The sequence below is a fragment of the Chlorocebus sabaeus genome, chromosome 10 (assembly GCF_047675955.1).
Source record: "Chlorocebus sabaeus isolate Y175 chromosome 10, mChlSab1.0.hap1, whole genome shotgun sequence".
In the NCBI taxonomy this organism is placed as follows: domain Eukaryota; kingdom Metazoa; phylum Chordata; class Mammalia; order Primates; family Cercopithecidae; genus Chlorocebus; species Chlorocebus sabaeus.
The window spans coordinates 3638334-3656175 of NC_132913.1; the positions used below are offsets into that span (position 1 = coordinate 3638334).

The window sequence follows — 17842 nt, forward strand, 5'->3', positions numbered from 1 at the left end:
AGGCTGGAAGTGCGCTGGTTTGAGCTCAGCTCACTGCAGCCTTGACCTCCCGGGCTCAAGCCCACCTAAGCCCCTGCCCATGTCCCCCTGGGCACCATGACACCCAGCTAATTTGCGTGTGTGTGTGTGTGTGTGTGTGTGTGCAGAGAAATACAAATCCCTCCCAAAGTGCTGAGATTATAGGTGTGTGCCAACACTGCCGGCCCGACATTTTTTCCTGTAGATTTTTCTCCTCCTAGAAATGAGTTAATGTTCTTTAACAGCAGAGAAAATGTAGAGGGAACCATCAGACATTCACATCACAAGTAAAAAGGAGAAGTGATTGGTATCATCTCAGTGTTGGAAGTGGCATTGTAGTCTAATGGAAACAATAGTTACATTAAAAGTATTACCTTTCTTAAGTACTCAGGACTTAAATGCTAAGTTTTTCTTAGTATCTGTCTTTCTTAAAAAAACATAATCAACATAGTGAATGTAATGGTGGTCTCTCATTTTAGATTTTCTAGTTCTGAGAGGTAAATGGCATTACATCAAGTGTATTACTTGGGGTGAATGTTCATAATCAGAATTCAGTGTTATATTTTCTGGAGTCATTTGAAAACTGAAATTTAGCAGTCTTACAAAAGTTGCACTTTGGGGGCACGCTCTCACATCGAGCCATTTTCTACTTTCCCATACTCTATTCATAGTAGTAACAGCTCTTGCTGGGTAACTTAAGTCTATATGGAAATAGCTGTCCCCATGGTGAACTTTTTCAGGGCAGAGATTGGATCACAATGAAAGTTTTTATTCATTGAGTGTTCAGAATATATGCTAGGCATGATGCTAAGTGCTTCATGTATTTAATTCCTGAAACAACCCAATAATTGGGTAATAATCTCCATTTTGTACATGTAAATATTAAGGCTTAGCAAGGGTTAAGTAGATTACATAAGGACATAACTAGTAAGTGACATCTGAGGTTTAAACACGTCCAGTTTATTGGAAATTTTTTACTGTTAGTCATTATGTAGCATATGAGCACTGAACCTATTTTTCTTGATTCCAAATGTAACTGATTTGACACTGTACTTCTGCTTTTATTGGACAAAGCTACTTTCATCTCTTGGTTATTCTCTTCTTACGGGGCGCGGGGGGAAATTATAGTAGACTGTAAGTGGAAATGAAAATTTTCGTGATTTACTCTTGGTCCTGGCTCAGAGATGAAGGTGGAATAAACCATTAATCTATTTTCCTGAAGAGCTTATTTTTGGATTTTAAACAATGCGTGTATAGGTCTATTTTTTGATCTCTCATTTCCTCGTTCATTCAATAAAGAGCAAGAACATGGCAGATTTTAAACACCTTCACAAGGAGATACTTGTTTATAATATGTTAAGTTTAATTTGAACTGGTTTGAATTTTCCTAATAAGCATTCCTTGGTTTTCACATCTCTGGAATGGTAAGATAGTTTTTCTGAGGTCTGTGGGCAAAAATTTTTAAGGTTCTTGTGTGTCTTTTATTTCATGTTTACATTTATAACGGGACTGGTTGGATATTGAATGCTAGATTCAAAACTTTTCCCTCTATTTCAGCACTTTCAAGATTTTGTTCCATTCTCCTCCTCCTCTTCATTTTAATCAGGAAAATTATTTACCAAGTTACTGCTTGTGAGCAGGACTAACCCATAGGCAGTGTGCCCTGAGTAGCCCCACTGTCTTCTTGCAGCTAGTGTGTTGATGAGAAGTTGTATGGTATATTGGAGAATGTCCCTCAGTTGGCATTTATCTATTATTTTCTCATAATTAGACCAGGGATTGTCGGTTTTTGAGAGGAAGATCACACAGGTAAAGTGCCAGTTTCATAATACCATCTCATGGGTGTATGCTATCAATATGACTTGATGTTGACCTTGATCATCTGCTTGAGGCAGAGTTTGTCAAGTTTCTTCAACAACAGCTACTCTTCTTTCCTGCTTTTAATACTGTACTCTTTGGAATAAAGTCATAAGATGACTATATAGCCCACACTTAAGGAGTGGAGTGTTACACCTCACCTCTCTTCAGGTGGACTAACTGTAGGTTATATGGATTTCCTACACAGGCATGGGAGACTTGACTCTTCTCTACTTATTTATTTATTCAGTTATTTGCTTATATCAGTATGGACTAAATGGATATTTTATGGGAATATGTTTTTAATATGGTGGAAATTAATAATCAGCTCCCAGTTGAAGTTTTCTCAGGCCACGTTTTTCTTTGAAACAGAAATGGAGATGTTTGTTAAGATCCAGTTGGAGCATGTGTTATCTCAGATTACTTATTAATAGAAAAAAATCTTAGTCATAGCTGGAAATTATGCAGTCTACCAGGGCTCATGTGATAGATACCTGCCTCCACAGTATTTAAGAGTTCATGTACTCTTGTTTTGATAGACAGATGTTTTCATCACTGCCACTTTCTCCCAAGAGGTGAACAGCAGTTGGTGGACAAAGTTTAGGGAGCCACATTTAGCAACTTCTGTGAATATGCTCAAGAAGATTATGGCAAGACACAGATTAAAAGTAGTTGATCCTGTGGATGGCTATAGGTTAACTATTTTTCTACTTTGACATGGATTATTTGTTGCTTTTATGTTTCTAAACTCTCAATTAAAAAGAAGTGTATCCTTAATCTGGCCAACTGAAAATGAACTTGTTCACCTCTTTACCTTGCTTTCAAAAGGACTGCTTACCATGGAAGGGCTCCAGAAGAATCATTTAAAACATCTTTTGTTTTCCTTCTTGGTTCTGCATTTTCTTCCTTAGTAGGGACTTCAGTCATGGCTTCTCTCTTTTTTTGACCTGGGTTGTCTGCTGGCACTAATACCTCTATTATTAATGTAGTGTAGGTACTGGCCTTTCTGGTAGTCTTGGTATTGCCAGACTCTCATCAATCTTTTGAATGTCTTTTCTTTTTCTTTTTGCACTTTTCTGGTTTTTCAAGTGATGACTATATGCTGCTTTTCTTGACTGTATATATTGTTACTGAATTATGAATATCTGCAGAAATGTTTACTAGAGAACCTGTGACTGTTGAATTACATGTGCCCGAACAAACACACACACACATATGTACACACACACACCCCAGAGTACACTTTCTTACAGTGGACTTTGCTGCTGCTTTCTGCATGTGTGGGACACTGGTATCTCCTGTCTCAGACAAATGGCTGATGTTCTCTATGATATTGGTGTTAACATCAAAGAATTGAACAAATACAACAGAAATGAGGTTGAAAAATATTTGGTTACTACATTCCTTTAAACATCTTTGATGAATACTCTGCAAAGTAGCCTTTAAAAAATGTAAATTTTAAAAAATGTCCACAAAGGAGAATTTGCTGGTTAGCACAAAACACACTGCAAAATTGCTGCTTTATGGTTATTATAACTGAAGAATATAGAAGATTGACACACATTTTATACACCCTCAGGCAGTGTTTTGGAAAAATATTGTACCTTTTCAAATTGTTATCAATTACCTGTTTTTCTCTATTTCATAATTCTCAGGATTTTTCTAAATACAGCCTTTAAACTTGACTCAAATGGAAATTGTGCGCTTTCCTATTTATACCCTTCCCCACGTTATTGTAAAAGAGTTTAACAGCAGCCTGATATGTAAGTTTCAGCAAAACTTATACCTGTATAGGTTTTTTATTTGACTCAAAAATTAGATATTTTACCATATAGTCATAAGAATTTGCTCACTTTGATGCCAGAAGTACTTAAGAATTTAGTTACATGGCACTAATCTTAGGAGTTGTATGCCTAATTTCAATTTCTAACCTACTTGAGAGTTTCTTTTACGTCAGCCTTTGTTGGTCGTCCATGTAAATACAAGTTGGTACAAATCAATAGAAAGATTTTACCTGCATATGCAAAGTAAATGTGTGACTTAAATAGAGACTGCCAGATTTATGGTGCATCTGTCTTTTTATCCATTTGAGCTTGCTGTTTTTTATGTTTGTGTATTGATTGCTCTTGACACTATACATTTCAAAACTTCTTATAACTTGAAAAACACTTCTTTGCTACCACTCAGTTCTGATCAAATCCTTACATTTTGCCACACTCGTTTCTGAATTTTCAATAAAGAAATACGCATTACAGATTAAAGGTTAAAGGCCCCTTTACATGCCCTTCCCCAGTCTCCTCTTCCTCCCACAGAGGTGTCCACTCTGCTGAATTTAGGTTCATCATTGCCAGACAAATGTAGTAAGCTAGTGTTTCGCATTTCCAAAATCAGCCTTCTGGCGGACTTGGAAGTACTCTGAGAAAAGAAGACTCGTGACCAAACTCTCCCACAGATTTGTAATAATGTACATATTGAAAGGACTGAAGGCTCTCAGACTGGGAAAGGAACTTACCCATTTTAAAACTCAGCCCTGCTCAACTTACTTGACTGCCGAACCCCTTCACCCATGATTCTCTGCACTGTTGTTTCTTGGAACATACATTGTGAAAACACTGCCCTGCCTAGGCAGACCCCCTTTCCAGAATTAACTTTCCATTTAATCCTATAGTTTTTCACTGATGTAACTTTCTAGATTGGACAACAAAGATGGCTAATAGTAATCACTTCAAGTTGATGTTGACTGTTGGGTTGTGGTGAAATCATTTTGCATTAAAGGAAGGTAAAATGCTAATAAATTGCATATTCCTTGACCAGAGCACAGATTACTTATGCTTCTTAATTTTTTAAGAAATCCTCTGTCCAACTGGAGTGTCTGGCTGTGGACCATGGGTACTCATATACCCTTTGTCTTAAACTGATGTTACATTTTATGTTCTTGTGGCTAGAAGTAGCCTGAGTTTGCTGTTAATGTTTAACACATTTTCTTGAGTAACAGTTCTGTTAATATTGTACAAGATGGTACTTGAATTCTTTGTTTGCCTTTTTTCTTCCTGTATTAGAAAACCTTGGTGCTTTTTGTAAGTTTTGTGTAAAAGAAATTTTCTTAAGATTTGTTCATAAAATGGCCTGATCCAGGAAAAATAAAATGGGAACATGGACACCATTTCTGACCTTCAAATAAAACTTATTATGTATTGATTTTCAGACTGTTCACCGAGCTTTGGGATCCTATGGACTGTCTCAAGACAGGGTTATTTAGCTGTTTGGGGTAACAGGTTCCTTAGGATCTGATGAGGTGGAGGAGGGGTGATCAGGTGGAGGAGGGGTGAGGGCCTGAGAAAAAACCACAGGGCACAAAGTTTACATCCAGTTTCACAGAAGCCAGGGAACCTCCTCCTTTAAGGGAATCGTCAAAAAGCAGACCTTCTGCCCTTACTGGTTCTAGCCTTCACTGCACTACACTTTACGGTTCTGGGATAGGGAATAATGAACAAGAAGGCTTCACCATCTACAAAGCAAGTCTAAATGTCTGTGCACCAAATATCTGATGTTCACCAGATATCTAATGCCTAATCCATTTATCATGTTATTCTTAGAATTTTAAGGGTTATTAAAAGGAGTCTCTGCATTTTATTTCTGGAATCTCCTTTTTAACACATTAAGCATTTTTTCATTAGGAAAATTATCTTGTTTGCATTCTGCACCTTGCCATTTCGAGCATGGTTACATAGCATATTTTAAACAGAGTTTTCTGTTTTTATTTTGTGGAGAAAGGTCTTTAAAAGTGCACTCGTGTTTTTTAAGGTTCATTTCTATCTTGACCCAGAAGACTTTTATTCTAAGTATTAACTTTCTTAAAAAATTTTATTCTAGCACTGTGTAACCCTGCAAATACTCCCCAATGTTCAGGCCTCATTTTGTTTGGTGACCACATATTTGAGAGGTTGAGCACCAATAATAGGAACCCAATAAATGTTGGCATCATGCACATTTATTTTGAATTAATGAGTGGAAGTGGAAGAGTACATAAATGATTATGTGAAAGAATGAGTAGAATAAGTGAAATCGTTTACTTTCTGTTTGCTGTACATTTTAATGCTATTAATGGTCGCTTTCTGCAAATAATTATTACAAAGTAGTAAGTCGAACATTTCTGGCATATTAGACACAGGTTAATCTATAAAGCAGCGTCACCTGTCTCCGGGAGATGCTAATTCTGTCCCTGGTCATTTAGCTGGGACCCTGAGGGAATGTTTAGCTGGATAGCTAACTAAGAAATGATGCAAACTCACTGTTCTCAATGCTTAATATCTAAAAATAACTCAGTATGATTAATTTGAAATAGCTTTTGGTGGAGTTAGGTTATGGTTGTCACCTTCCTTCATTCTGAACAAGACTCTGGTCTTCAGAATCAACGTATTTACTTATTAGTCAAAAGAATTACGTATTTATCGCTAAATTGTTTTATTGTATAGTTCTGAGAGGTGGAAAGGAGTGCAGAAGTTGTCATATAAAAGCTCTTCAGTTACAGTTGAGAAAGTGAAAGTTGATTTGTAATTGGAACAAAAGGGACTATCCACTTCATCTGGATGTTATATTTAGTGAGGTGAAGACAGGATTGGATGAGGAGGAAGAAAGTCCGGGCCCCTGCCCCACTGCCTTAACCCTTTCAGGCTTCCGTGTTCTCATCTGCAGAGTTAGAGGGCTGGATGGTTTTGCAGGTCTTCTCAAGCTCTGGTATCATTGAAAGATCATTTTTTGTTGTTGCTGTTCATTGTACAACTGAGATAAATAAAAATAAGATTGTGGAAATTTAAAGGGATACTTTCTTTAAGGCCAGTGATTGTCCAGTAGGGGTGTGTGTGTGTGGGGGTGTGTGTGTGTGTGTGTGATGGAAGTATTCTATGTCTCTCCTTTCTGATATTCTAGCCACCAGTCACACGTGACTATCGGGCACTTGAAATGTCACTAACATGACTGAGAAACTAAAATTGTAACTCTAAAACAAATTTAAACAGCCACATGTGGCTAATAGGTGCCATATGGGACAGTGCAGTTTTAATTCTTCAGTATTTGTGTTCAGAGGGAATTCCACACAGATTTATAATAGTCTTTTTCTTCACATAGCGCTCGACAACTGGAATGTCTTAATTTTAGAATTTTGCAATTGTACCTCCAAGTCTTACTGCTGAATCTTTCATGTGCCCTTTATCACTGGCTGCTTTAAGCTCTGCCATCCTACTGAGGATTCTGCTTGTCCACCACAGTCTACCTATAGACTCCTGTCAGTCCCCTGCAGAGCCACACTGTGTGTCTGTAGTGGGCTTTGTAGTGTCTGGAGCAGATTTGGTGCTGTTCAGAATTTTGTCTTCCGTTTTTTGTTGTTGTTAGGGACTTGATTCTGAGAAGTTTAATGACTTGAAAAAATGCTTGGTCTTTCATCAGCAAGAAATTTTCAGTACTAAAATCTTTAGCTTTTAGGGAGATGTTTTTAGTACTATAACGTCTAGTCACTAGGCTACAAAAACTCTTGTTACCTGGGTGAATTTTCCATTAAGTCTGTATTCTTTCAGTATTACAAACACTACATTCTTGGAATTTTCACATTTGGGGAATCACAGAGAGCCTAGAATAATGGTATCCTGAAATTCTGTACCTCAGAAATGAAATGATCCAATTTAATGTAGAGGCATTCTTTAGGCTTAATGTTTGAAATGAATAAACCATGTGTTTGGTACTTAATCATTTTTCTATGAAATAATGATTTAGATAAGATTAAGTTTTTATGTGCGCTTTGCCTCTTCACAAAACCCACAATATCCTGAAACTTAATGCACGCATACCATGTCTGAGAGCTATCAGTGAAAAGCTGCATCCCTTCTGAGTGTCTGAGCCTCATCTTCCTGGGACCACAGGCACTGGTTTGTTCTATTGGCAAATGAAAACACTAATTGGTATCAGTTATTCACTTGAGTTTTGAATAGAGGAACACCAAAAGTAGTTGCCATTAAATAAAGTAATAAAAGCACATGTTAAGAAGTGTTTGACCAGCCTGTGCAACACAGGGAGACTCCATCTCTACAAAAAATAAAAAAATTAACTGGATGTGATAGTGCATGCCTGTAGTCCCAACTACTGGGGAGGCTGAGGTAAGAGGATCGTTTGAGCCCAGGAGATGGAGGCTGCAGTCAGCTCACTGCAGCCTCCGCCTCCTGTGCTCAACTTCCCATTCCACTCTAGCCCCAGCCATAGAGTGTGACCTTGTCTCAAAAAAAAAAAAAGTTAAAGAGTATAGAAGAGTAAATGCCACTCTTGTTCCCATACCATTTCTTCTCCCTAAAAAACTGTTACTAGCTTAAGTATTATTTTATACAAATAGAACCATATTAAACCTTGCTTTTCCACTTAGATTTTTTAAAAGGCTTATTGGGTGTGTGTGTGTGTGTGTGTGTGTGTGGTATGTTGTTTATATGTATTTTGTTTTATTTTTGAGACAAGATCTCCATCACCCAGGCTGGAATGTGATGGCAAAATCACAACTCACTGCAGCCTTGACCTCAAGCAGTCCTCCCACATCAGCCTCCTGAGAAGCTGGGAGCATGGGTATGCACCACCATATTTGGCTAATTTTTAAGTTTTTCTTGTAGAGACAGGGTCTCACTATGTTGCCCAGGCTGGTCTCTACCTCCTGGGCTCAAGGAATTCTCCAGCCTCAGCCTCCCAAAGTACTGGGATTGTAGGTGTGAGCCACCATGCCTGGCCCTGAGGTATAATTTAAATAAGGTAACATTTACGCTTTCTAGGTCTACAATCCTATAAAATTTGACAAATAAATACATTATAATCTAGATATAGAACATTTCCAAAACCCCCAAAAAGGTCCTTATTTCTGCCTCAGTTTTATGAGCTGGATTGTATTCAATTATATATCTTCACCTTAATTTTCTTAAATAACTTCTCATTGATTCATGTTTAGGTTATTTCCAGTTTTGTCTATTCAAACAAGGTGCAGTAAATATCTTTGTACATAAATCTTGGTGTGCTTTTGCAGTGACAGGGTAAATTCCTAGTAGTGGATTGATAGAATCAATGGTTATATGCCTTTAAGATTGTGATAGATATGGCCATATGGCCTCACCCAAAAGTTGTCCTAATTTACTTCCCAACCAATTACAGATGAGAGTGCCTATTCCTCTCTCTCTTGTTAACATTGAGTGCCACCAACTTTAATTTTTGCTTTTCATTTTTTTTTTTTTGAGGCAGGGTCTTGCTCTGTTGCCCAGGCTGGAGTGCAGTGGCGTGATCTTGGCTCACTACAACCTCTGCCTCCCTGGGCTCAGGCGACCCTCCACCTTTGCCTTCTGAGCAACTGGGACTACAGGCATGCACCACCATGCTCAGCTAATTTTTGTATTTTTTGTAAAAATGGGGTTTCACTATGTTTCCCAGGCTGGTCTCAAACTCCTGGACTCAAGCAATCCACCTGCTTCGGCCTCCCAAAGTGCTGGGATTACAGGCATGCGCCACTGTGCCTGATCAATTTTTGTTAATTTGATGGGAAAATATTACCTAGCAAAGTAACATGCATTCAGTGGTGTTTTTTTTTTTCTTCATATTAAAAACATATCTAAACAAACAACAAAAAATCAGAGTTCACACACGAAATATAATCCATGTTGTTTATTCTTAAAACTACAATATTATACTAGAGGAAATGTGGATAGAAGTTCATCTTTGTTTCCATTATTCTCAATGTGATTTTCATTTTCTAACTATCCGTATCTGCATTTTGGTAACTATACCAAAATGTACAAGTATAAAATGTACAAAATGTATATACATATGTTAGGATGATTATAAAAATGTGTATTTATATGTATAGTTTGTATGTGTGTTGTTTTGCTTGCTTTTTAGTTCACATTATTTCATGAACGTTTTTTGTCTCAAAAATCTTCATTTCAATAGTTTTTGGCTGTGGCAAAGTTTGTTTAATAATTCCACTTCTAAACTTTGTTTTCATTTTTTTGCTATTATTAATAAGACTTCAAGTGCCATCTTTTACATATCAAAGATTTTTTTTAAATCCACTTAAATTATTAGGATGAATTTCTACTGGTCTTTATTCCTCTGGATCTAAATATATCAACATTGACATGTGAGGGTAAAATTTTATCATTTGAAATTTTTTTTTCACTTCACTGAAAATTCAGTCACTTCTTCCTGAAGAATGTTTTAATGTAAAAGAGAAAAATAAATAGATTAAGCTGGAATAGAAGAAAATTGATATGCAATCTATTTATTTTTCTCTTTTACATTAAAACATTCTTTTAATGATATATGCTGCTTATAAAGATTTCCCACCCACTTTCCAGAGGTAATCCACTGTTATGTAGTATGTTCAGTAAATTTTTTTCAGTTGAATTTTCTCAATAGGTCATTAATGTGTTTCAGAGTTGAAAAATTACAAAACAGTGTGTAGTGAAAAATCTCCTTTCCCTTGTGTCCCAGTCTACCTAGTTCTTGGAGCCAGTTGATGTTACCAGATTCTTTTGTATTCTTTCAGACACACATGGTATGCATTTTTGAGCAAAGGGGTGTGGGTGTGTATCCCTCTGTTTTTAAGTTATAAATGTTAGCATGCTACACATACTTTTTTCATGTATTTTCTTAAGTAGCTTTCATTTATTTGTATTTAATTTTGAAAAATTAGATATACATGAACGTGGTTCAAAAGTAAAATGATGTAAAGGCTGAAAAATGAATAGTCGGCTGGGCGCGGTGGCTCACATCTGTAATCCCAACACTTTGGGAGGCCAAGGTGGGCCGATCACGAAGCCAGGAGATGGAGACCGTCCTGGCTAACACGGTGAAACCCTGTTTCTACTCAAAATACAAAAAACTAGCCGGGCGAGGTGGCGGGCGTCTGTAGTCCCAGCTACTCGGGAGGCTGAGGCAGGAGAATCGCTTGAACCCGGGAGGCGGAGCTTGCAGTGAGCCGAGATCCGGCCACTGCACTCCAGCCTGGGCGACAGAGCGAGACTCCGTCTCAAAAAAAAAAAAAAAAAAAATAGTCTCCCCCTGTTCCAATTCACTGTCTGCTAGGTACCATTCTGCACTGAGTATGTATAGAGAAGCAAATAGGAAGTGACACAGTTTTGTTTTTTCTGCTCTTGTAATTCTTACATGAACCTTTTCGTATCTAAGAAAGCAGTATCACATAGTCCTTAAGAGCAGAGGCTCTGGGGCCTCCCTGCATCCAGATCTCTGCTCTGCCCCATATCATCAGTGTGGTCCCAAGCAAGTCCTTTAATCTGTCTGCGCTTTACAGTCTTCAGATGTAAAATGAGTCACTACACAGACTTCGCTTAGAATAACACTACACTTAAGTATATGAGCTTGCTAGTATTGTTTGTTTTATTAAGAAGAGCAATGAATAAAATTATGTCCAAGAATCAGGACCAGTTTGATTTATATTTGTGATGTGTATGAACATGGGTAAATTCCTGAGATTCCTCACTTGCTTAAATTTTAATAAATTTTAGAGAACATTAGAAAACAAAGCAGCTGAAATTTATTTTGTGGTTCCTTTTTGGGTTCATAGTTTTTTGTTTTTACGTATGCTTCTTTAAATATATCTTAAAACTAAACAGACATACGTTCTTTATGTAATAAACGTGTCCCAGAGAAGATGAGGATAGATAGAGATGGCTGTTAAGAATATGAACTTTTCGTATAGTGCATTGTAATTTGAAACTGCCCAGGCATTTCCTATAATCCCAAATTTGATTGATTAATGCGTACATAGCTATACAGAATATTTATTTTTGGGTGACAATAGCCCATAGAGTTTTAAAATTGCCTGGTCATACCTTTTCAGGGGCAAATCGTTAATTAACATTTCTTAAGGCAAACAAGGGGCAAGGGAGACTGAAGTGTATTTATATTTCAATTATTCCATCTTCAGTTATTTTTCTTTTTAAAAGACAACAGCAAAACCTCTCTTCTCCTTTCCCATCCTCAGATCCCAGTTACAAAATACGTTCATTGTAGAAAATATAAAAACATAGAATAAACATGGGGAGAGAGAATCAATACCACCTTCCAGCTTAATATTATTTCTGATAACAATTTGGTGTCTAGACTCCTTGGCTTTTTTCTTTTATTTAGATAAGCTCACACAGTCACTCATGTTATTGACTGTTGGCCTTTTACAATGATGGTATACGCTGGTGTATTTTCTTTATTAATAAATTTCGAACATTTTAATCATGCCATTAAATCATCTATAGGGTTGTTTATAATAGGTGCATCACATTCCTTTAAGTACATATGCCACACTGCAATTTATTTTGTAATATATTTGTGTTCTATTAAAAATAAATTGAATCAGTAAATGTCCTTGAAGACAAATCCTTTTGCACATCCATTATTTCCTCATGATAAAAATCGAAGACATGAGATTATTGGGTTGTAGGAGACGCACTTTCTCATGCTTTTGTTACACACAGCCAAACTGTTCTCCAGATTGTTGTTACCTCCCTACATGCTTGCCAGTATGGGGTATTGTGTTGGGATAAACCTGTGTCCATTTGAGACCCAAATGTCTCCCCTTATGAACGGGTACAAATCCCTTTCGGTGCCTCTAACCCATTTCTTCCTTCCCACTTCACTTCCCTTTGTCTCTATTCTTCCGTACCCTTCCTTGTTTCCACTTCAGAACTTCACAGAAGCTGGATTGGATCCAGGGCAGAGAAGGAAGCTCTGAATGTTCTTCCTCACTCCTCACCTGCTTCTTAGTTCATTCGTTATGTAAAATATTCTTGGGGCTTTGTACAGCATCCAGTTCGTCAGAAATCATACCCATCTTTTTCAAATTTGCAAACTGACTTTCACGTTTGTGACTTTTAGTAAGTTAATCTATTACACTTGTGAAGTGAGCTTATGCTCTAGCACGGTGGTTACTGAAGTAACCATCCCTGGAATCCCACGGACCAGGCTCAGAGACTCGCTCCTGTTCCTGCTGACTGCCTTTGGGATCTAGGATGTGTTATTTAACCCCTCCAGCCCTTCTGTTTCTTCACTTGTAAAATGGAGATAATGCTAATACTTTCCTCAGGATTTTGTGAAGATTTAAAAAGGTGATGCTTACATGTGCTCATTACACTGCCTAAAATATAGCAAGCCTGCAGTAGGATAGCTGTTATTATTACCTCATCTAACTGTCACAACATGTGTGAATCAAGCAAAGAGTGTATTTCTCCTGCATTTCAGTAAACAGGAGCTGAAAGCTGGCTTTTCCTGTCATTCCATCTAGAAAGTGGTGTCCTAAATTACTAAATGGTGGTCCGAAGGTCCTAAATTCAGGTTGAATCAAGTTCGTCTGTAAGAACTATCACCAAGTGGGACAACTGAAGTGAGTGACAGGGATTGTGCCCTGGAATCAGGGTAATTGGGAACAACATGAGATGCTTCAAAAGCTTTACATAATGGGGTCTTGAGAGGTCAGCCTCCAAAAGCCTCGACTGACCTCCCAGCAAGTAGGTGGGAAGATGCACTTGGCTCCAGGAGAAGAGGACTGGCTCCTGTATGTCTTGACATAGGAGGAGAGGATACTTACTGTATCTGAAAAATTTCCAGACACAGAGGCCAAAGAGTCTTCGCAAAAAAAGTTTTAAGTTGACTGAGCACTGAGAGCAAAACATTTACTAGGTTTCTCTACTTTGGTTTAAATTGCTTTACATGCCAATAACTAATTAGGTTTTAATCCTAACTTGTTTCCGACAGGGCATGGTGCTGATGTGAAATGTGTAGACTGGCATCCAACCAAAGGGTTAGTTGTTTCAGGAAGTAAAGATAGTCAACAGCCAATCAAGTTCTGGGATCCCAAGACTGGGCAGAGTCTTGCAACACTGTAAGTGATAGGAACCCCACTTTGGCCTCTGAACAAAGGGGAGCAAAGCAGTGTATCCTTTAACTTTTAGCTTTGTTTTCTCTTATGTATTTCTGGAAAAGTCATTTAGGCAACAGATGGGCTTGGATCTATAGACTTCTTATTAATTAAGTATGATTCATCTCTGAACTCTTAATGAAGTAAGGCTTGTTTCTGTTCTGCCATGTAGACCTAAGTTTAATTTGGTTGTTATATGGGGGTGGGGAGGAGGATGAGGAGGGAGGTGGTTACTATTCTAGCCTATTATCTGTCGTCAGAATACCTTGTGGCACTGTGAGGAGTTGATGTGTGTGCCCCTTACTAGACACGGCCCAGCCTTCTCCATCTCACATCATCTATTTCGAGAGGGTTTTCCTCTGGTTTTGAACGAGTTCTCATTTTTTGTCTGATGTGCTTACTTATGTAAGCTATGTAATCTAGCTTTCTGTTTCAGTTATTTGTGAACATTCACAACTACATGCATATATTAACGTTTTTTTGACCAAGCATTCATTTCCTGGTCTTTCCCACTGGGAAGAGGATCATATTCAAAGTGAATTGGTTGGAGCAAGGCTGCTTTGTTGTACAACCCCAATGGCCATGCCAACCTGGAATGCCTTGTGAATTTTCCCTTGGATATGTCCATTGTGCAGGCCAAGGGTTGTTGCATTGTCTTTAGTTCAAATTAAGTTTCAAACTTTCCAGTCCATTTTTATGCTTTGTCTTAATTAGAGAAACTTTATGGAATTTTTGAAATGAGCTTTATTGAATATTAATTTCTGTGTTCATGTGCTTCCCTTGCTTCATGGATAAATTTTACTGTTCAGTGGAAGCTCTGCTGCTATATTATTATTATTATTATTATTATTATTATTTTGAGACAGAGCCTCACTCTGTCACCCAGACTAGAGTGCATTGGCGCAGTCTTGGCTCACTGCAACCTCTACCTCCTGGGTTCAAGCGATTCTCCTGCCTCAGCCTCCTGAGTAGCTAGGACTACAGGCATGCGCCATCACGCCTGGCAAATTTTTGTATTTTTAGTAGAGGCTGGGTTTCACCATGTTGGCCAGGCTGGTCTTGAATTGACCTCAGGTGATCCACCTGCCTCGGCCTCCCAGTGTTGGGATTACAGGCGTGAGCCACCACACCCAGCCTCTGCTGCTGTTTTAACTGGTTGATGAGAGCTGTCTATGTCTGGGCAGTACCTATTATTTCTGTCCTTGACCTGTTTCTTTTAAGTGTGTTTAAAACTGTGATCCTTTAATGTTACAGGCTTTATTGCTTCTAGGCCGAGCCTCTTGCCATCTTGATCCATTTGCTTTTCATCAAAAATGGTCATTATATTTATACTTGTTTTGAATTCTGACTTTTTTTTTTTTTTTTGATACTTTGTTTCTAGTCATGCCCATAAAAACACAGTAATGGAAGTGAAATTAAACCTTAATGGCAATTGGCTACTCACAGCATCACGTGATCATCTCTGTAAACTTTTTGATATCAGAAACCTAAAAGAAGAGCTTCAAGTCTTCCGAGGTCATAAGAAAGAAGCCACAGGTCAGTGGCTGTGAGACGCTTCTCTTTGACAAGGGCATCTGTGGCATTCTCAGATCCTGACCGCCGTGTCTTTTCCCCTGTCTGTGTTCTGCAGCTGTGGCCTGGCATCCTGTTCATGAAGGACTGTTTGCCAGTGGAGGCTCTGACGGCTCTTTGTTATTCTGGCATGTTGGGTATGTAAGATTTAGTATGTGAAAAAGTCGTGTATTTTGTGAAGAGAGCACCTGAATGTGTGCAGACATGATAGTTTTGTAACTTTTTTGAGTGCTCATATATCCTATATCAGAGACAGCTTGCAGTTTGCAATTCTAAATCCAGCCTGGAATAGAAAATGTACCTCTGTTTGTGGATATGGAAGTCATTAAGGAGGAATAAAATAGATTTCCTAGTTTCTAAATGCTTGCGGCCTTTTCCCCTGTGAAGTGCTCTTTGGATGAAAGGGTAAATGTCCTTTGGCAATGACAAGCCAGTACCCCTGAGACATGTGGAATTCACCAGAGTCCAAGTCCAGGCTTTGGTAGCTTCGTTTTAAGGGTAACAGAAAATGTCTTTTTCGAGGGGGAGGGAGGAGCTGGGTAACTTTTGTGAAAAAGTCTTCTCTCTTTGGTGCTGTTGCAGGGTAGAGAAGGAAGTGGGTGGGATGGAGATGGCCCACGAAGGGATGATCTGGAGTCTGGCCTGGCATCCTCTTGGGCATATTCTCTGCTCAGGCTCAAATGACCATACTAGGTAAGCTTTATATTGAAATAGCAAAGCTTTATATGGAGCAACAGGAAATAAATACTGTATGGGTTTATTTTTATTGGTTGATTGATATATTAATTTATATTCCAACTTATTCTTGGGAACATTTTTGTAATGGTTTACAGACACTTATATTGCAATAAAGAGATTGGGTATTGAATATGGTTTTGGCTATTCAAATTTTGTTTTGCCTTCTAACTTAAAACAAAAGTTTTCCTTTTTTTTTTTTTTTTTTTTTTTTTTGAGACAGGGTCTCTGCCCAGGCTGGCATGCAATGGTGCGGTCTCAGCTCACTGTAGCCTCAACCTCCCTGGGCTCAGGTGATCCTCCTACCTCAGCCTCCTGAGTAGCTGGGACTAAGGTGCATGCCACCACACCTGGCTAATTTTTGCATTTTTTGTAGAGATGGGGTTTCACCGTGTTGCCCAGGCTGATGTCAAACTCCTGGGCTTAAGCAAATCTCCTGCCTCAGCCTCCCAAGGTGCTGGGATTACAGGCGTGAGCCACCTTGCCCGGCCCCACATTTTACTCTTATTTGTATTATTATTTTAAGAGACAAAGTCTTATTCTGTCACGCAGACTGGAGTGCTGTGGTGAGATCACACAGCTCATTGCAGCCCCAAACTCCTGGGCTCAAGCCATCTTCCCACTTTAGCCTCCTGAGTAGCTGAGACTACAGGTGTGTGCCACCATACCCAGCTAACTTTTTGATTTTTATTTTGTAGAGACAGGGTTTCGCTATATTGCCCAGGCTAGTCTTGGACTCCTGGACTTAATCCTCCTGCCACAACCTCCCAAAGTGCTGGGATTACAGATGTGAGCCAAAGTGTATGACCTCACATTTTAAATTTGTAGAAGAAACAAATTGTAAAAACTTGTTGTGTTTACCAAGGGTCTGCCTAGTACTGTTAAATGCCCAGAAAAATACTGAAACCATGCTTCTCTTCTCCTCTAATTATTTTTACAGCAAATTCTGGACTCGAAACCGACCAGGTGATAAAATGCGAGATCGATATAATCTAAACCTTTTACCTGGAATGTCTGAAGATGGAGTAGAATATGGTGAGACTCTTGCACATCTGTCCTTCTTTGAAATCTGGTATTCTGTTATAGAAGTGTTAGATGTTGGGAAGATTACACAAAATGAATTTTAATTTTATAGTAGATTTATTTATAAATCAGTGACGTTCATTTTTATAAAGCATTAATTTTATCAGTCGCTACTTTTATAAATTCTCTATTGACAATGGTGTATTACTATTTATAGATGACCTTGAACCTAATAGCCTGGCAGTAATTCCAGGAATGGGAATACCAGAACAACTAAAATTAGCTATGGAACAAGAACAGATGGGTAAGAGAAGTTACACAGATACATTTTATTTTTATAAATTTTTGTCTTGACCTGTTTATCTTCCTGATAAATATATTGAAATACCAAAATGATTTATGTTGAAAAATGTTGATAAAAATTATATAAACGGCATAATACTTAAAATCTGTTCTTCCAATAATGTGTTCATTGATCAAGTGGCCAATTTCTTTTATTTAAGAGGCAAACCACTTTTCTTTATGGTTACAGGGAAAGATGAATCAAATGAAATTGAAATGACAATTCCAGGTTTAGACTGGGGGATGGAGGAAGTGATGCAAAAGGATCAGAAAAAAGTACCTCAGAAGAAAGTTCCTTATGCCAAACCCATTCCTGCTCAGTTTCAGCAGGTAAGTAAAAGTGATTCC

At 38.2% G+C, this 17842-nt stretch overlaps 1 protein-coding gene across 3 annotated transcripts in view; it reads left to right on the forward strand.

Moving 5' to 3' along the window:
* Nucleotides 1–17842, forward strand: part of WDR33 (WD repeat domain 33) — a 107449-nt gene that overhangs the window by 72148 nt on the left and 17459 nt on the right. For 2 of the 3 annotated variants that reach the window (XM_007964594.3, XM_007964596.3), the window contains exons 8-14: nt 13660–13786; nt 15204–15358; nt 15453–15531; nt 15977–16087; nt 17070–17164; nt 17370–17456; nt 17685–17824. In XM_007964594.3, the coding sequence (XP_007962785.2) occupies nt 13660–13786; nt 15204–15358; nt 15453–15531; nt 15977–16087; nt 17070–17164; nt 17370–17456; nt 17685–17824 (794 nt within the window). The remainder of the gene's footprint in view (nt 1–13659; nt 13787–15203; nt 15359–15452; nt 15532–15976; nt 16088–17069; nt 17165–17369; nt 17457–17684; nt 17825–17842) is intronic. The other variant, XM_037988126.2, reaches the window with a different exon arrangement.